This window comes from Malurus melanocephalus, unplaced genomic scaffold (genome assembly GCF_030028575.1).
Source record: "Malurus melanocephalus ecotype Western Australia unplaced genomic scaffold, MMel_1.1 scaffold_600, whole genome shotgun sequence".
Lineage (NCBI taxonomy): Eukaryota > Metazoa > Chordata > Aves > Passeriformes > Maluridae > Malurus > Malurus melanocephalus.
The window spans coordinates 342,781-363,034 of NW_026623832.1; the positions used below are offsets into that span (position 1 = coordinate 342,781).

At 42.0% G+C, this 20,254-nt stretch overlaps 1 protein-coding gene across 1 annotated transcript in view; it reads left to right on the forward strand.

Moving 5' to 3' along the window:
* Nucleotides 1-15,023, forward strand: part of CDH13 (cadherin 13) — a 270,252-nt gene extending 255,229 nt beyond the window's left edge. Inside the window, exons 10-12 of the mRNA XM_057383002.1 lie at nucleotides 1,130-1,363; nucleotides 2,629-2,844; nucleotides 14,737-15,023. Coding sequence (XP_057238985.1) covers nucleotides 1,130-1,363; nucleotides 2,629-2,844; nucleotides 14,737-14,744 — 458 coding nt within the window. The 3' untranslated portion in view covers nucleotides 14,745-15,023. The remainder of the gene's footprint in view (nucleotides 1-1,129; nucleotides 1,364-2,628; nucleotides 2,845-14,736) is intronic.
* Nucleotides 15,024-20,254: the final 5,231 nt, after the last annotated feature.

The following is a 20,254-nucleotide window of genomic DNA, read 5'->3' on the forward strand; positions in this document are numbered from 1 at the left end:
AGCAATAATTCCCCGTTTGTTGGGCTGCTCTGGGCAGGGTAATGATGCCAAAGGGACAAAGGGAACCTCTCTCAGGGCTGAACTGAGAGTGCTGTGACATTTGGCTCTGCTGCTGCACAGGTGAAGTGCAGCCTCTCGAATCCACTCTCCCTGCTCAGGTTTGAGCTCAGGGATGGCAGTTTTTCTAAACCAGAAAAACSAGGAGAGAACAAACCCCGAGCGCGGCGGAGCAGATGAGACCTCGCTGAGTGCTGGATASAGTAAAGGACAAAATGTGCATTCAGAACACTTGGAAATGATTTTATGGGATGCCAGAGGGAGCTGAAAGGAGCTGCTGTGGATAATGGCTCAGCCATGGCTCACCTGCAGTAACTGAAGTTGTTTGTGCTGGTSAGRTCCTGTGTGAGCCCTGTGAACTSAGGGGCTGGTCTCAGCAGGCAAACWCTGCCTGCCCAGCTCCCCCAGTGCCACCAGGACTGCTCTGTCAGCCCCAGCCTTGGCACAGAGCCTGGCAGGGCACCACAGTGAATAAATAACCCTCAGGTCAGGGCTGAGGTGGGCTGGCAAATCATCCCAGAAGGCTGGAACTGCTGCTGGCACAGGAGGAATGACCCAGAGCTKCCTATCCACAGGATTCACTGCGGCTGACAGAACTCCATGTGGGCTCCTAGGAATGATCAGATCCTGTTCTGCTCCTGGGCACCCACCCCACAACCCAAGTCCTCTCTGCTGACACTTTTCCTCTCATCCTGTTCTTTATTCTTTTCAAATCTGTGCTGTCTATCCAGGGGATGGATCCCACCATGTTTCTCTCAGTACGTGCTGATGAGCAGATTCTGTTCCAGATATCTATTCATGTCCCACTCTCATTTTAACTTCAAAATATTCCTCTCCCAGAGGTTTCCTTAGAATAATTTTCCATACTGTAGAGAATCAGACAGGCTTCATTCTGAAAATGCRGCAGCGAATTTGCAAGAGTGACTCATCAGGTTTTTTAAGCAGTGATTTCCATATAAAAGAGGTAAGAACAATAAAAATTATTTCCCTTCGCAAGCCTGCAGGTGCAAATAAGACCAAGAGTTTATGGAAATTTGATTTAATAAACAGATGTTTGTTTTTTTTCCTGTAGGCAACCCTCCTGCTACGGGCACAGGAACTTTGCACATCACCTTGGAGGATGTCAATGACAACGTCCCATCCCTTTATCCAACACTGGCAAAAGTTTGTGACGATGCAAAAGATCTCAGGGTAGTGGTTCTAGGAGCATCAGACAAAGACCTTCATCCCAACACAGATCCATTCAAATTCGAGCTCAGCAAGCAATCGGGCCCAGAAAAGCTGTGGAGAATCAACAGGCTTAACAGTAAGTGTGTAATTCTGATTTATTGTGCATTTACCCCTCCCAGYTCATTTATTGTGCATTTATCCTCCCACTGTGAGGATTCAGGAGCAGYTTGGCACTAAATTTTTGCAGGATGGACCCACTGCTGCTGCTTTACCACTGCTTTTGGACAYCCTCCATGCTCTGCTGGACCAGTTGTCTGGAACACACCAGTTCTGACACCCAAAACTTCTCCCTTTTCTCATGATGTTGACTGAAATGTCTCTTTTTAGTTTTGTGTTAATGAGGGGCTGTTAATGATGGACAGTTTTGTAAATCTTGCTGCATTTCATGGCTGGGATTTGCTTGCATGGGGTGCACAAGGCTTTGCTAGGGACAGCATGAAAGTTTTGCATGGGCTTTAGCACTGGAATCTAGAAACTTCTTAATTTTAAGTGTTTGAGCTCTTCACAAATAAATTACCCCGGTGCACTGGGTACACCTTGCATGAATGGTGAGAGGATGATGAAACTGCAGGTTTGTATGTCAAACTGTGGGCACAAAGTACAACATTTCTTTTTAATGTAGATTATTCCTATTTCTTTTCTGGAATGTGTTGATCTCTGCCACTCTCCAGTCTTTTATTTCATGTCCTAGTCTGAGAAAAAAACTAAAGTTGGATGTGATGGCTGCACCTGCCTGCAGGACAAAGGGGAGGAGGTGTTTTCTTGGCTGCTCTCCAAACATCAAACCACCCCTCTGTTACACCCTAAAAGCATTAACACACTCACCCTGGGTGCTGCTAGCTGTTATGGCCCCTCAGTTCCTCAGCTGGAGCAGATCTTTAAATTTGGAAAGGGCTGTAATTCACTCCACTGCCTTCTCAGGGAGATTCTGGGAGTGGTTCTGCAGCTTTGTCTCTACTTCCTTGCAAGAAGGATTGTTTTGTCCTTTGGCAAGTAAATTTATTTTTTCCTCTTGTTGTTTTTCAGGTGGCATGCCCTTATATTTCATTTGGATATTCATTTTCACAGGCAACTCCTGCCAATAGTTTGCAGGCCAAATGCTCTATTTAAACAAAAAGGGCTCCTGCAAATCTTTCTTTTGGTGGGGTTGCAATAAGTTTGCAATTAGATTTCAGCCCGGTACTATCTCTTCTTCCCTTCAATTCAATTATTTCATTTTTTTCTTAGCATACTCTCATTTTCTTCTTAATTTCCATGACTGACTTTGACGTGTCTGTTTGCAGATTCCTCTGCCTCTCCAGATAACCAACATTTGGCTAATTGTCCCCTCATCCTTTGCAGATACTCACGCCCAGGTCATCCTGCTTCAAAACCTGAAAAAGGCCAATTACAACATCCCCATCTCAGTGACAGATTCTGGGAAACCACCCCTGACCAACACCACAGAACTGAGATTACAAGTGTGTACCTGCAAGAAATCCAGAATGGACTGCAGTGCAACAGATGCTCTCCACATCAGCCTGACCCTAATCCTCCTTTCACTCCTCAGTTTATTTTGTAAGTCTTTTGCTGAGCTGTAAGTAATGAAGGGTTGTTTATCTGCTCATTTTTACTCTGCATAAGAAAACCCTCCCAGGGAGAAGTTAAATTCATGCACTGATATCATCATGCAGTAAGTTTGGGTTCWTTTTCCATGAGGGAATAGCTGTAAGAAAGGTAGGGGGAGGTTTCTTTTTTCTTTCATAGTAAAAAAAAAAAAAAAAGTAATGAATGCCTGATTGTCAAATTAAGAAATAGGAGCAATAATTTTGAGAAGAATCAAAGAGAATCAGAGCTAACATATGATAAACTGAGAAGCACCAGCTGTAGCAGCAGATTTGTGCAACGCTTGCTTTCATCTCTCCCCACTTGAATTCAATTCAAGCCCAGAAACAGGAGATTAAAGGTGCTCGTGTAACAATGGCTGTTCTGGGTCACCAGGAAAATGAGGACTGTCTGCTTCAATCTATTCCTCCACATAAAATGTGCAAGTGGCTGGAACAGGAGGAACTTATTTGAGATTCTGGGCTTAGAACCACCCAGAGCTGATAATCAAACAGCCAGTCTGGGTTGGAGGGCAGAGAACTGACAGGTACCAGAAATGTCTGCTGTTTCTGAGGAAGAAATTGTGTAAATCTCGTTTGGAAAGCTAGCTTGAATTGGAAGAAGTGAAAAAAAAAAATTAAAAATCACAGAATTACTCAAAAGTAGGAATTCAATCCATGGAATCCACAATCTAAACTGGGTGTGTCCCTGGCTGGTCCTGTGAGAGCTGCCAGCAAAATTTTTGATGCAGTGTTAGTTTTGAATTCYTCATCTATTTCAAAGGAACAGCTGTATCCTATAACTGTGATACTAAATCTGTTATTTAAGGACCRTTACCATCACCTGATATTAACAAAACACATTTGTGTGGTGACTTAAAACCTAAGCCATGGTGGAAATCCTTGTACTGTCCATGAGAGAAAATCTGCCACGAGGCAGGRACAGAGCTCAAGACAGAGATCCTTCACACATCTGAGGCTTGGGGTGTGTCTGATTACAAATCCTGTCCATTTTTCCTTCTCACAGACTCCTTTTATCCCAAAAGCTTGGCATGAAGGTCGTTGTGAGCGAGSTGGTAGCAGCTAATGTTTGCCATGCTCTTTGAAGATGAAAAGGACTCTATAAATGCTAAGTGCAAATTCATGTTCTTARGCTCAATCAGTGGCATCTAAAGGATCTGCTCTGGCTTTGGTTCAGCTGCTCTGGGTTTCCTGGAACCAAGGCAAACTTSAGCTGTTAGGAGTAATATGTTAAAAACATTTGACAGAGTATGACACTGGTGCAGCAGGGATATAAATACAAAATCCATGGACTCAGACGTGTTCCTGGTGCCACCCCATAAATGTTGCTGGTGCCAAGGCAAGGTGTGACTGGAATTGCTTTCTCCACTGTCATGGTTTGCACTCCARCTTTATTTACATTAATGCATCTGCTCAGAATACGATGAGGGAGAGAAAAGCATTTTAGTTTAGAAAGTTGCTGTTTTTTTGTAGCCACCCCATGAAGTCTGATCATTTTCCTTACAGTGGATTATAAAGCCAGTTCTAGGTGTTGGAATGTACTTTGTGAGTTGTTGTTCTTGGCTGCAGGTCTTGTCCAGCTCAGCTGTGGGTGGAAAGCAGCCCTGGCAGCCCAAAGGTGTTCCAGGCTGTAATTGAATCTCTGGAGCTGTGACTTAACCATGCAAAAACCAGCAAGAACCACAGCTCTCATGAGCATTTCCCTCAGGTGCAAATGCTGCATGGAGACCTAAAGGAATGAGGCTGGGAGCTGGTTAAAATAATGTGGCTCTGTGTTTGAACTTCTCTGAAATGTGCTGCTATCATCCCATTCCCAATTCATTTCCACACACAGTTGGTTTTTTTTTTTTTTATAACTGTGATTAGTTCCATTGCAATGTTTTGTATAGTCCAAATATTTATCAGAGTAATCAAAGATTACGATGCCATAAAAACAAAGAGAACTTTAGTGCTTATTGAGCAGATGAAACGTCCCATTTCTAGTGGCAAGTTATGGGTTTAATTTTAGCAAAAATCCTTACGTGGCTCGCTTTGCTCCCAATGTTTGTGTTTTATGAGGCTCTTGTTCCTGGGAGGTAAATCCTTCAGTCAAATGAACTTTGTTATTCATGCCAAAGTATTTCTTTTCATATTTGACATCTGGTGTGAGGATAGACAGCCCTCTGCAAGAGCTGCTCGTGGTAAAAGAGCCCGGCATGAATATCTTTCCTACAGAAAACATCTTGGTATTATCATTTAAATGGTGCAATTATTAGCTATGCTTAGGATTTGTGSCTCCTTCGTAAATCATGGGAGAAGTCAGATGTGGCAGATTTCTGAAGTGTCAGAGCACACGAGTGAGGAGCCTGATTAAAACTGGAATGGATGCAAAACCCAGCAGTTCCTCCCATTCTGGAGACACCCTACTGTGCTCGGGATATTGAGGGATAATGGGATACAGACTGCAGRTGCCCAGGAGCCCTTGGAAAGGTGGATATAGCTGGAACAAGAAAAAATTAGGAGTTCCTGACAGCCAGAAATAGAAAATATAGGATGGCAAAGTGTATGGGCAGATTGCACAACAAAACAGGGAGGTGCTTGGTGGAATGAAAAGATGATGAACAGAAAGTTGATTGAAAAAAGGAGCATCTTTGCCTATTTGCATATTCTGTACTTAACCTAATTCCCACTGGGAGTCACTGAGGTGGAGCTGGAACGATGTCCAGTGGACAGACGGAGGAGTTTCCAAATTTCCAATAGTTAATGGTGACAAATGTTGGAAGGAATATTGCCACTTGTCACTAATGCACACGCCAGGTGTAAGATGAGACCATGCAGTGGCATTTTGTCCTCTGCCAGCTTTTCCTTGCCATTGCTGGGGACAAGGCAGGAGCAAATGTTCAGATAAAATTCAGAATTTAATAGTTCAGATTGGGRRAAAAAAAACAGATTAAAAATATTTGGGTTCTGTGTCAGGGAGGGAGGATAACAGAAATCAGTTACTCGAGGAAGGGAAGGAGTGGGAGAAAGAGAAAATCCATCAGGAGCGTGTCTAGTGCTGGGGCTGGGACTGCCTGTGGTGTCCCTGTGGTGTCCCCATGGTGTTCCCATATTGTCCCCGTGGTGTCCCTGTGGTGTCCCCATGATGTCCCCATGGTGTTCCTGTGGTGTCCCTGTGTTGTCCCCATGCTTTCCCTGTGTTGTCCCCATGATGTCCCCATGATGTCCCCGTGGTTTCCCCATGATGTCCCCATGTTGTCCCTGTGTTGTCCCTGTGCTGTCCCTGTGCTGTCCCCATGTTGTCCTCATGCTGTCCCCATTCTGTCCCCATGGTTTCCCCATGATGTCCCTGTGGTGTGCCCATGATGTCCCCATGGTATTCCCATATTGTCCCTGTGGTGTGCCAAAGATGTCCCTGTAATGTCCCCATGGTGTTCCTGTGGTGTCCCTGGGGTGTCCCCATGGTTTCCCCATGATGTCCCCATGATGTCCCCGTGGTGTTCCTGTGTTGTCCCCATTATGACCCCGTGGTTTCCCCATGATGTCCCCATGGTGTCCCTGTGTTGTCCCCATGCTGTCCCTGTGGTGTCCCCAATGGTATCCCCATGATATCCCCATGCTGTCCCCATGTTTTCCCCATGATGTCCCCATGCTGTCCCCAGTGCTGCACTGTCTCAGCCATCTCGTGTTTCCCGCTGGCACAGCTCAAACCGCTCCGTTCAGGATTAATCCACCCAAAGGGACGCTCTCTGCACCACCAGMATTACAAACAGGCTCCCTCTGCAAGGCTCCTGAGCATTTGGAGTGAGAGCAGTTACAGCACTGCACAAGGATGAGGGATGGGGATGATGGAGGCGAAGCAAAACAAGCAAAAAAACAAATTTGAGCAGATTGTCATAACAAAGTCAGCAAGAAAAGCTCCCCCAGGCCCTGTGGGAGACGGAGAGCCACTGTGTCTGGCAGAACAAGGCTTTAGCTCTATTACAAATTATTTATATTATTATTAGTATTTAAAGGAGTATTTGAATTCTGGGCTTTTGATTTTACAGTAACTATTTCACTTAATTGCATAATCATGGAATGGTAATTGCATTTCATATCTTCTTTTATGCATTCTACCAACATAAAAGACCGAGTTAGATTCAAATGTGTGGAATGAAGGGAATAAAAGAACAASCAAAAGCACAATAGACATGTCAGTAATATTTTACTTAAATTTCCTTGCTATAAAAGACTGGGATTCAGACATTTCATGTTGAAAAAAAACCAATTTTTATCTTTGTTGATCATCAGCAATGGATGAGAAGCTTTTTTTATTCACCTGGACAGTGGATTACAAAGTTGTARGTTAACTTGAACTGAACTAAGTGAAGTGTTCCATTATTCTGAACAGAAAGTGAGCTGCAAGACTACAGGGGAAATGCTGCCATAAAGAAATTAAATAAGCTGGAGGTCTCTACATTGGAATTAATTTGTTAAACTCAGGGTGAAAGGCCTCAGGTGTGTTTGAAAAACAGAAACTCGCACAGATGTCTGTGCTGTGATTGCAGAGAAGCCTTAGAGATACCCCTGAATTTAATTTCCTATTAATTTCCACAAACTTTTTCCTATTTAGTGCTGGCTGTCCCTCACTATATTGTTTTTTTCCTGATTTGAGGAATGCAGCTACAGGGCCAGTAGAGAAAATAAAAGAGTTGGGGTTTTTTTTCCTTGAAAATGATGTATTTGTTATTAAACCCCTACAAAAAAAAAAAAGAACGAATTATATTAAACTGGTGGGTTTGAATTTCCACAAAAATTCACGTTCTGTCTCTCACCCAGCTCATTTTTCAAAGCAGTAGCAGCCCTTGTAGCTCTTGTTTTTCCTGAGTTATTGGGGCAGGAACATCAAATGGCTGAGAAGTGAAACAAAGCACTCCTGAGTGGCACTGGGACGATTCAAACCCGAGCAGATTTCAGATGGAACAGACCTTTAAGGTCACTGCTTTTTCCATTTCCACTGCACATTTGTWACCTGCACGTTCCCACTTCTCAGCCTTTATTTTGAGCTATTCAGCTTAGTTTTAAACAGTCAGGTTGTCATTTGCTTTTCAGGGTTCAACAGCTGTTTGGTTTTTACAGTAGAATGTTTGGGTTTTCCCAAGGAAAAAGGTTTATCCCTGTTCCAAAGAGGAAGTGGCAGAAGTGTTCCCAAATTGGGTGAACTTGCAAATTACAAAATTAGGTGAATTTGCAAAAAACCCAATACTTCCTGTTTGTTTCTTTGTTTTGTTGATTGGAGATCTTCTACAGCAATTTCCTACTTTTTAGAGCAGCGGTATTTTAAAAAAAATCCATTTAATTAGCAGGAGTAAGGATGTTTACAAGATACATTTTCCCATTTCTGAGAAATGAAATATCCCTATTTTAGCTAGAATTGCAAAAGCTWTCAAAGTGAGGAGAATTTTGCAATGAAAGGTGGTTTATTGGGGTGTTTTGGTGTTTTTTTTTGCACTACTCTGAGTTGCACTCTTGTGCTAGAGCACTACCATGTAGCTACCTAAATATAATCTAAATTATGCTCTCTGAGTAACTGGAAATTGCTTATATTTAACAAGCTACAGTGATGTAAATCTCACCTCCTAAACCCAATAATAACAGCAGCAATATCCACCATCACTCATTACCTTTGTTACAGATGCTCTGGTCCACATTAMCATTTTTATTTTTGCTGCCAAATGTCACTCAAAGAGACACTTTCTCAAATGCCTGTGTGAGAAAAACACYGTTTTTATTTGTGTCCTTAAAGATTTTGGTTAATTAGTAAGGAAAGGATGGTTTGGGGTTTAAGGGATTGCTTCAATTTGAGCCAGCCTTGATTTGAATTCCCTTTTTTTAACTCAGAGCTGTGTCCATTCTTCTGATTTCTCTGCAGGTTTATTCAGTCTTGCAGTGTTGTGCAGTTGGCTTTGGGAGCCCACCTCGAATTAATGGGGCCTGAAATGGCCCAGAAATCCATATGGACGTCCATAATTGGGGACAGGATGTTTGTCCACCCACTCAGAGAGGAGAGACAAATAGAAATGCCCCCAAATTACACATCAGCATATTTAAAATGTGCTCAATAACATCACATTTTATAGAGTCAATTAGGTGGGAAATGGCATTTTACACGCATTCAAAGCCGTCCAAACACGTTCCAGAAGTACAAAAGTGAAAAAAAAAAAAATAATAATAGGGCAGTTCAGAAGATGTGTGTTGGGAATGCAGAAGGGAACAATGCTAGCAGCAAATGCAGCTCCTTCCCTGAGAGCTGCAATATTATTCCTGYTGGTCATTCCAGAGGCATGAAATGGACATTTAAAGAGATCTGTTTGATAGACCATTTAGTGTTATGAATTCCAGGGAACGCTTTTATGTTTTCATTTTCTCAACAGCACTTCACAGTAATTGTTGATAGATGATATTTTGTGTTTCGTCGCTGAACAACTGCTTAAAGCCACATAAATATGGAATTTCAGATAGTTATCATCAGAATTGCTCTGCAGTGGCCTATGATTAAAAACTAGAACTGACTCTATGACCAGTTTAAGTATTTTTCCTACCATTAATGGTCACTGTGCACCACGGGATGTTTGTTTCTTTTCACTGTCTGTGTCCTTGGATATTTCCCCACTCTGTAACWTCCCAACAACTCAACGTGGACAGCTTGCTATTCAGATTTGGGTGGGATATTAAAGATTAGGAGGAGATTTGTTGTGCCTAAAGGTTTGATGGTGCTGCTTTTGCTCCTGTAATCCCCAGTGGATGATTACAAAACCCTTTAAAGGGCCATGGATGTTTGGACTATTTCAGACCACACCTTAAAGCCTTGTTTAATCCATATAATTAATTGGGATATGTCACTGGCTGGTGATGGATATGTCACCCATCTAAGTGTAGCTCTTCAAAACATTTGAAACAAGCAGGTTCATACCAAAACCTGGCAATTTTCTAATCTGGCTGTTTTTTTTCTTTTCCCATGGCTTCTAAGCATAACACTTTTCTCTAGTTTTTACTCTTACTCAATAAGAATTTCTTCAGATGATTAATTTAATATTTCAAGCTGGGCTGAGTCTATACCTGCAGATCTGAAGTGTCTGGACTGTTCATGTTCTACTTATTTAAAAGTGCTGGTAACCTGTGCTGTGCTGCTGTGGGAGATGAGATCTGACTGCCTGAGCAGTTTCCAGTCCTTTAAAAAGGTTGGATCCCTTCTACAGTTGATGCATTTCATTTTCAGCATCCATTTAAAAAAAAAATCAGCAGACTTGTTCAATGCTGCTATTTCAAAACTGTACTTACTCATTTCACTTGTGGAATATTTTCAACCATTCTGTTCAATTMATCAGATTAGAGCAAGGGGAAATATCCATCCAGGCTGCAGGCAGCCACCTCTGCAGTTTGGTTTTGACAGAACTGAAAAATGAAGTAAGAATTTATTCCCTATTGCCTAAACGAAGCGACACTTCTTTGGCAAAGTGTCCGACTGAAATTCACAGCAATTTTAAAAAATAATATTGGAATATGTCTTGGCTGTTCTACCCTAAAACTAACCCTATCCTCAGTAAGATACTTCATATACCCAGGGAACAGGAATTTTATTAGATGTTTTATTTGATAAMCTTGGRGKAGCRCACRGTTCTGAATTTCTAAATGAGGAGAKTTGGAATTTTGCTTCACCTGAGCAGCTTTTYATTCAGAAAATGTTTCTTTTATTCACTTCTTAGGAACAGCTCATTACACTGGGAGTGTGTGTGGGTGCATGACAGGGAAGAGAGGCMCAAACAAGGATTCAGCAGTGCCTTTGCAGGGTCAGGAGAGCAYTTTGGCTCCCACCTTTTGGATCTATAATACCTAAATCAACAGCACCAGAGCCACTCCTGGAAATAACCTGTGCTGCTGTCACCAGGTGAAATGACTTCAGCAGGAGCTCCTGAGTGAGCTGTTTATTTGGGACTGGCAGGTTTTCCCTCTGCCCTGCCAATTTGGGCTGATTGCAGAGCACGTGGCAGCGTTTCAGCTCCTCAAGTTAAATGCTGACACTGATGTACGAGAGCTGCTGAAGCTCTGAGCACCATGAGGAGACACTCCTTTCACTCACACAGTCCTAACACAGGGGGAGCTTTGCCTACCATGGACAACTTTGAAATAATTTCTCACCTAAATGAGAAACAAATTGTGTGTGATGTTGTAAGCTGCAAATTTTCGGGACAAACTCATTTAATTTTGCAGTTCTTATAAACTTTTCTCCAAGGTGTTATGTCTGATGAGATCAGCCAGTTTGCTCTGGCTGATATTAAGCCTTAATTTCTTAACTGCAGGAACGAAAACACAGAATATCCATCTGGGAATAGTCCTTCAAATGCAGTGAGATTTGGGGTGAAATTTATAATAATTTATAGGCACTTGGTGCAACCACTGTGAAACTTCCAGTGCTGAAAGTTACCCATGGCAAATCAACCAGGGATGCATGTGAAAATAATTTCTGTTTTTCAAAGTTCTACWTTAAGGCTAAACTAATAACTCTGCATCTAATTAATGACCTTTCCTAGCTKGTAAATCCAGGAAAGGAGTACCTGGGTGTTGATTAGCTGCCTAATCAGAAACACGGTGCTGATCTCTTCTATCCTTTTTGTTGCCTCTTTAGCATTACTGAGGTTTCAATAAAGTCCGTGATGCAATGTAGACTTTTAATTATGCCAGATTAATGTAATATTTCTGATGAAAGGGTAATTGAAAGAAATGGAGCATGCATGAGCTGAACTCCAAACTCCAGCTGCGTTAACTCTCCTCTTTTAATGGGAATTAAAGGATGAATGCATCTTGGGTAAAGCTCGTTCCTGTACAGAGGGTCAGCGTGAAACTTAAATGCCTTTAATTTTTATGAGGTTTTAACTGCACTGTAGAAGCAGAGTCTGAGTAAAAGAGGGTGAGCTCGGTCTCAGAAGGAACACATCTTTCAGAGGCTTTTAATTACTCAGTTTAGGCCTGCTTCTTTAAAATAAGCAAGGAATTAAGTCACTAATGTGTAAATATGTTCAGAGGAAGCTCAGGCTGCAACAGGGAAAGCTGGGAAAGAGCAAAGCATTTTCTGAGATCWGAAGTTCTGCAAACACCRTTGCTAACTGAGATTTCTGGAGAARTAAGTTCCCTATAGCTGTGCTCGCTTAGTGCTGCTGGTGCATCCCAGATACCCAAAGGRAAAGGTGGGAGGGACCAGGAAAAAGCAAAAATTCCCATCTCACGTTTGTGGCTGGAATGCCTTGGGCAGCAAATCACTCGTTTTAGGCAATTTCTGTCAAATCGCATCTAAAACAACACATGGTGTGCAGTAATTCCTGAGTGCTGATGCCAGAGATGGAGACAGAGCTGGTAAAAAGAAAATAAAATAATTACTAGGCCTAATTATCATTAATGTGCAAATCTAAACCTGCCAGGCACAGGTTTACCAGGGTATTAAGTTCCTGAAAGAGAGAGTTGTCATTGATCTGCAAAAGCACTCCCTGCACACATTATTTGCACATTTGGTGTTCACATTATTCCTTAAATACTAATATATTTTATGAGCTATTGCCAGCTGCAAACTTTGAATCATCTGTGCTATAAAACACATAAAAATGGAAAATAAAATAAAAAAAAAACAAAACCAAAAACAATGCAACCCCATGGAAGTGAGTGGATAAACACAAGTCTTCAGGTGAGCTGGTTAGAGCTGGGGCTCAAAGAAGTAGACTCCAATAATTTGAGTCTGTTTGTATTTCTGGAATTTTCATTTGTTTCTTTATGGGGACAATAAAGAAAAAGAAAGGCCAACAAGAAAACAACAATTCCCATACAGGAAACAATAATGAACACTGAAACCCAGCTGGAAGAACAGAGAGGTTTTAAATACAGGCCAGAGGCTCACAGCTCCCCAGTGAGTTTATCACAGAGCAGTTGTGCTGGTTTCAGTGGATTTCCTCACATTCAGGGTTGAGTTTTCTTTGATTTTTAGAGACTTTCTGTTAAGGGATTTAGTGGCCAGATTTTTTTTGGCCAATTAACACTTTATATGGCTATAACAAAAGAAAAATATTCATAATTAAAGCTGAACTAACTAGTTTTTSTACATCACTTACCCAGGAAAGGTAACGTGATGAAAGGAAGCAATATTTGTTTTATCTGTCAATAGAATGTAAAATACACAAGCTTTTTTCACATGTGCACATCAATCACCAAGTGCTGCCCTTTATTTACAGGCTCTTGGTGAAGCAGCTCACTGGCTGCTCCAGTTGCTGGGATATTTATAAATTTTGTGCTGACAGATTTCTCTGGTGCCACGGCAGCCTGTGGATTGTGCAGAAATTCAGGGCCACAGCTGCTCTTCATCCATCATGTCCAAGTGCCTGTCCTGAGCAGGAAGAACCTCCAAGGATCTCCCAAGGATTCAGAGCAGATTTGCTAAGCCCAGAGCCAATGTTAATTCCTTTAGCCAGGATTAAACCAATGTTCTTTAATGACACTGAGCTTTATTGGGATCTGRAAATGCTATTTTTCASGTGGTCTGTGAGATCAGAGTCTCAAACCTTTTCTTTTCACCACCCAGGAGATCAGGTTATTTGTGAAAATTTAGTTCTAGCTGGATTCCTAACCCAAATCTATCTGGACTTTGGCAACCATGACCATAAATCTCCTATTTTTGTGGCCAGACTTTTCTTTAAGCAGCATTCTAGAAACCCACACGCCAAACAAGTCCAGATTTTATCCTATTTGAAAATCTCAGTTAAATTTCTCTCTTCAGTGAACCTATCCAACAGTGCCTCCATGAACTTCTTACATTTAATTTGCTTTATTTACCTTTGTTTTCCAGAATTGAGGTGCTGCAGGGAAGGATTTTTTACACTTAATTTGCTGTATTTACCTTTATTTTCCAGAATTGAGGTGCTGCAGGGAAGGGGTGAGGCAGATGTTGCCATCCAGGTACCTGCCTTGCTGCAGAATTCAATATTGACACCAAATGATAACAGGAAAAAAGAACAGATAAAGTAAAACAGCCTTATCAATAATTATATGAGATTAGATTGGCTCTAAAAAGCAAACAGATCATTAAAAATATTTAAAGGGCACAAGCCAGCATCTGACACCGACCATTGCATTTCTGTGGTTGGAACAAAACTATCAATGTTGCAATATTACAATCTTTTAAGTGTACAGATGCAATAAATATTAGACAAACATTCGCTGAGTGAGTTTTGATKCACCCTTCACCTGGTTTTATAGGCTGACTGTGTAACTTAGATTCCCTCCTCAAATCTCTTTTCTGAATTTCTTTACTGCCTTGGCATTAGCAGAGTGTCCATTTAGAACAGAATTCAAGTTGTGCCACCTTCACTTTATTTAATAAAAAATCCACATAAATCGTATATTTCTGTAACAATACAAACATGATACACCAGGCCTTTTATCCCCTGGTGTACACACAMATTGTAAAGCACCATAAGAGAGTTATTTTTTCAAAAGCTGTTGTTGGTTTGCTCTTTACCTGTCAAAGGAGGGACTGGCTGTCATTTCCTTGTGGAGATGTCCAGGGGGAATCAGGTCCTGGCTCAGGATTGACCTTCACACCTCCACATCTGCCAGAACTGCATCACAAWATTCTCTGACTGCTCCAAGGGACATTTTGGGGTTTCCTCTTGGAGATTTCTGTTTCACAAACAATTGTTTCTAAACCCAGATAATCAATTTAATTACTGGCAAAGTACATGTGCTCAACCAGCTATTTTTGGGGGAGGGGAAAAAAACCCCAAATAGTTAAAGGATGCTGTGATTTGCATAGCAATACTCACTCCCATCTCCCATCCTTTAGGTCTGTAAGAACTCCTGCCATTTGAAGCTGTCCTACCGAGTTGCCGTGGCAACGAGAAGAAAAGGAAAAAAGAAAAAAAAATCAAAAAACCCGTCAGATCTGAAGATGGCAGTTTACAATCGCTGCTCTTCACTCCTCGGCCTCAGTTGCTCCAGTTCCATTTGCACCTCTCCCTTGGTGTCCGACAGCCTCCACCCCTCTGCCCTTTAGCGATGGATTCCTCTTGCAGGACACAAGGTTTACTCCAAATTTGCTCTGAATGTTAAAAAAAAAAAAAGACCACGACATCCAAACCCGACCTCGGGAGGGGGTGGAGCAGAAAAAAAACCAGACTGACTCCATTTTTTTTCTATCTGTTGACTTGTTGCTATTCAACTTGTTCAGAAAATATTTTGTCCGTGGGTTCGTATTTGTATATGTATGAGTGTATGTATATATATATATTTATATAGAGAGAAGAGTTCTACCACAGGTTTAGCTTTTATAAAATGTTCATCTGGAGCAAAGGGAGGGGAGCAGAACAATCCAGAGCCACAGATGAATGCCAGCTGTTCCACCATGGCTAAACCTGCTGAGCGTGGCCAGGAGCACCGAGCCCGTGGCCATCCCACCCCACAGGGGCTCTTCTCGTACCTCAGGTTCAGCAAACGAGAAATGCGAGTCCCCAGGGGTTTGTTCCTGAGCTGAGCTGCTCTCCCAGASCCCAGAGGGATTTTGGGGTGCAGCAGGAGCTGTGACACACAGCGAGGTCACAGCGCAGCTCAGCCRGGGCTGGAGGGGTGACACTTTTGCTGGGGCAGGTGACAAAATTTGTATGAGCAGCACTCAGAGCTCACCAATCTGTGCCAACCTCTGTGCCAGGAGCAGCACAGGCACCCTGCTCCACCAATCCCCCCACAAACACCCATTTCTGTAATTTGGGATATATATATACATACATACACACGTACACACAGCTTCCAGTTCCAGTAACAAGAGCATTTCTTTGTGTGTGTAAACTTACCACACTCGTTTGCAGACATGGGAGAAAAAAGGGTGTTTGTTCTCTATGAATATGGATCCTTTTTTTATTCTGTGAGCATGTAAGGTCTGAAAAAAAAAAGGAAAAAAAATATCCTTCTAACTGTATGAAGATGATCATCTTGTTAATAAACTGTAAATGATCCATCGAAGCTCACACCAAATTTTTATAAAATTAACACAAAAAAGTATACTAGTGACAGACTGTGGCTTTTATTAGAGCTTGCCAGTAACTAGGGTAAGGTAAGTGTCTTAGAATATTTTAATAAACTTGCTTATTTAAAGTTTAAACAAGAAAGCTTCCTTATGCAATAGAACTTTGCAGCTGCATTCTTTAGTTAGCGTTTTTTCCAGTACTTATGGGTCACACCCTGACTGCGGTGAGATTACGAGCAGATCTCCCACACCACGTCTATCTTTCAATGGTAAAGATTTTTGGAAACGTTCAAATAAAGTCCAGACATACATTTAGTTTCCCATAATGCTACACTAGATATTAAATGTGTGTTGGTGGTTAAAATTTGCTGTACAATAGCTTTTCTCTGACTTCCTGTATCGTACCAAATATGAACCAGGTTTTTTTTCCTCTTTCTCCCTTCTTTTTTTTTTCTTTTTAATCAAAAGGAGTAATAACAACAGCRACAGAGGAAAAATGAGTTTGTGTTGTGAGCTTTCCTAACACAGATTTCTCGATATGAGCTGCCTTCAGACAGGAACCACTTTTTAACTCCTGCAGTCCTGACCCAGTGAAATCTTTCCCCTCGGGGTCTCTGTCACCAAAGTGGCACCTGAGGGTCACTCTGCTGGTCAAGGACACCAGGAGTGGCTCTGGCAGCTTCAGGCATTCCAGCAGGGAATTGCTGACCCCAAACATCACCACGGGCAGGTTTCCAGTTCTCTGCCCSTGCCTGGTCATGCCCCTGTGCTGCTGCTTTGCCATCAACAATCACRTCTTTTTTAAAGAAATATATATTATTTTCCAACTTTTTTTTTTTTTTTTAAAGGAAACATTTAAGCACTGTATGGCACCTCTGGAATCCCAACCTGTATGTTCAATGAATGCACCCAAAGATGTTCTGCACCCTGTGCTTTGAGCTACAAAAACCTCTATCTTGAATAAAAGAAATTATAATACCCTCCCCCACAAATACTCTTTTCTACTTGATTTTTTTTTCCTCTCTCCACCCAGCCAAACCCTCCCTTGAGTTTAGTGTCATTTCTATGGAATCCCAGAGAAATCTGCCCTTCCCTGCTTCCAGCCAAGGCTCACAGAGCATTTGGTGAATCATTCCAAGGGCACCCAGAACGAGGAGCAAAGGAAAAACTGCACTGACAATGGGAAAACTCTTCSTGCCACCCTGTGCCTGAGGATAAGATCTTTCTCCTTGAATCCACTGCAAATTTTGAGCACGCAGAGAGGTCAGAATCTGGCTGGAGCTCTGACCCAAGGCACATCAAAGCTCTATTCCCATTTTCCTGTTATTTCTGCTCCCAGATCGAAGCCCCCCAGCCCTTCCTGTGTGCCCAGCTCTGCCTGGAGCTGATCCCTGGCCCAGCCAGCAGGAGCTGGAGCTGATCCCCATCTGACACAGATTGTGGCACATTTCACAGCGTGGCACAAGCCAAGAACCACAGCACAATCTGAATTTTCCTACCTGGGTAAGAGGAATAGCCTCTGCCTCAAAAAACGATTTCCTGAAACAAAGGAGCAACAGGAATCTATCAATTTTTCTACAATATGACAAAAAAAAAGCATAAAATCTACAAAATTGGTTGCGTTTTTTTCCTAATAGTTGATGATGTTTAACATCTGTTCAGCCAAGCCTGCTGTTTTTATAACACATCCCTTATTCCTACCCAGCTATTTCAGTCCCACCAACACTTATTTCTGTGTTTGTAGATACATAAGTGCTGTCTAGAGCTGCAGAGGCAGTGAACTTGTCGATTATCATCATYTCGTAACATGCACAGAACTTTTTGATTCGTAAAAATCATTTCACTCAAAAAAAGCTAGCTGCTGTTGAAACAAAAATTGGGAATAACAACCCGTGAGAGRGGTTTGTTAGCAMGARAAACCTAATTTTTGGTGTCCTTGCWAATTGAGCCCTGTGCTCCTCGTGTGTGCTTTTCCAATATGCTTTGAGCATTTATTAATGTCCATTTTGTCCTGTAGCTGTGGGTGAATCCAAGGGGAACGAGGTGAATTCTCTGCTGGGTGTGGAGGAAAATGAGGTGAGAGCAGAACCCCTGAGCTCCACTCTCATTGTGTTCACATTCCTGGAAATCAAACAGCAGCTCCATCACAATAGCTGAGAGTCACTGAAATCAGATTCAGATGGGATTTTTCAGCTAAATCACCCCAAATCTTGCTTTGTGGGGGTCAGCTGTGGACAGTAAAGCTGCAATATTTGTCACGAATCATCCCAAATGTGGGGTTTGTAACACCAGGGAAGCTGCAGCCACCCCAGGTGACTGTCCCCAGGACAGTAAAGCTGCAATATTTGTCACGAATCATCCCAAATGTGAAGTTTGTGACACCAGGGAGGCTGCAGCCACCCCAGGTGACTCGTGGCCCTCCCTGAAGGTGTCTCCAAGGTTCCAGGATAATCTGCTTTAACCTTTATTTGAAATTCCCAGGGCCAAATAATTTATCCTGTTCTCGTCCATCATCATTTTTGGGATCACTATAATACAAAGCTCATTTATTAAATTATGGACTTACAAGCAGTTTGTAGGGCCTATCTGAAATGCCTTACCACTACAAAAAGACATAAATTATATTGACAGCTCCTGTCTTTCCTTTGCAAAGGCCTCTTGTCTGAAATCCTGAGAAAGCTGCCAATTTTCTTYTCAAATGTTACTAAATTCAGTTGCAGAAGAATTCTGTACACAAATAATTTTACATTGCTTGGTCTAAAGGCTAAGTTACTCCCAGAATGGGTTTAAAAACATCTTATTGAATTTAAAAAAATATGTTAGTTATGTTAAAGTCACACTGGCTTGAGAACACCAAGACTAAAACTCTGCTCCTGTTTTGCCTTTATTTCATCTCTAGAAACTCTRCTGTCCGAGAGATCCAGCCCAGCACTAACAGAGAAAAATAAAACAGCAATTCTTTTCTTTCYAAAGATTCAGCTAACCCTGAACCTTTAGGATCTACAATCTTTAGGATTAACATTCAATGCACATTGAAATAATCATTATAACCATTCTATTTGCAGCAGACAGAGCTGACTCTTGCCCACACAAAGCACACAACCCATGGCCAGGCTGTTCCCTGGGCTCACACCAGGACTCTGGAGCTGCTCTGGGTCTGTCCCAGAAAAATGAACGCTCTCCACACTCTCCCCCACGCTCAGTGGAAAGTTTTGAGGCTGCACAACTGCTCTGTGTGTGTATATATGTAGATATATAGAGATATACACATATAAATATATATATAATAGATATGCAGGAAGGAGGAGGACACAAGAGCTGGAATAAGCAGATTAATTCCCTCAGTTAGAGAGGAATTAATGACATCAGGGACAGCCTGGGCTACATGAACTGAACCAGTTGGATTTAAAACAAATTAAAAAGGCAAAAAAACCCCACACTACACCCCAGGCTTATCCCAGCTCTCCTGTTGTATTTCTGCCCTGAGCTGTCCCCTCTTACCATGATTCTATCATTTGAAGATATGCATCACTGTTTCCCGACTCATTTTCAGCAGAAGTGGAAAGGGAAGGTTCAGAGGCAGAATTCCTCATTCCTGAGCTTTCAGTGGCACAGCTGTTCAGGAAAGTTTCATCCAGCCTGGAACATTTCACTCGTCCTCTGCATCAGCAAGTGACTGTGCTCTGCAATTTGGGGTAAAATGAGCATAGTCAGAGCCAGGTTGGGCATTGGGATGTGCTCAAACCCCCAGCCTGAGACTGGGACTGTGGAATTAATCCGTGTCTGAGACACTGGGATGGGGAACTCAGCACAAACAGCTTGTGTTGTTACTGCCATTTCAGCCAGAACCCTCCTGCAAAACCACATCCACCCCACCACAATCTCTGTCCCTTAATTACCATCAAGATTTTATTTTATTTTTTTTTTTTTTCTATTTTAATAATCCAAGCAAGGAGGAAAAACATTTTGTTTGAGTTTCAAGATGCTTAATTCAGCTACTTTTCCAGTTAACCATTGCTTTGGGCCCTAGTTGCTGAATCGCTTGCTGTTTCTGAGGTGTAAATAAACGTTTTGATTTATGACGTGGTCGCAAAGAAACTTGTAATTTATTTGTGAAATGCTCCAATAAAGGATGTATGGGCTTTTACCTTCTGTCTGGACCTAGACCTTGCTGGTGCAACGCAGCAGGAATGGAGGGCCAGGAAATGACCAAAAAAACTGGCAGAGGAATGGAACAGACTGTGTTAAATAACAGAAACACTGGGATGTTCTTGGTGAAGGGGATAAATTGCAGCCTTCACCTCACTGTGATGTCATTTTAGAATGAGAATCTGGAGCTCAG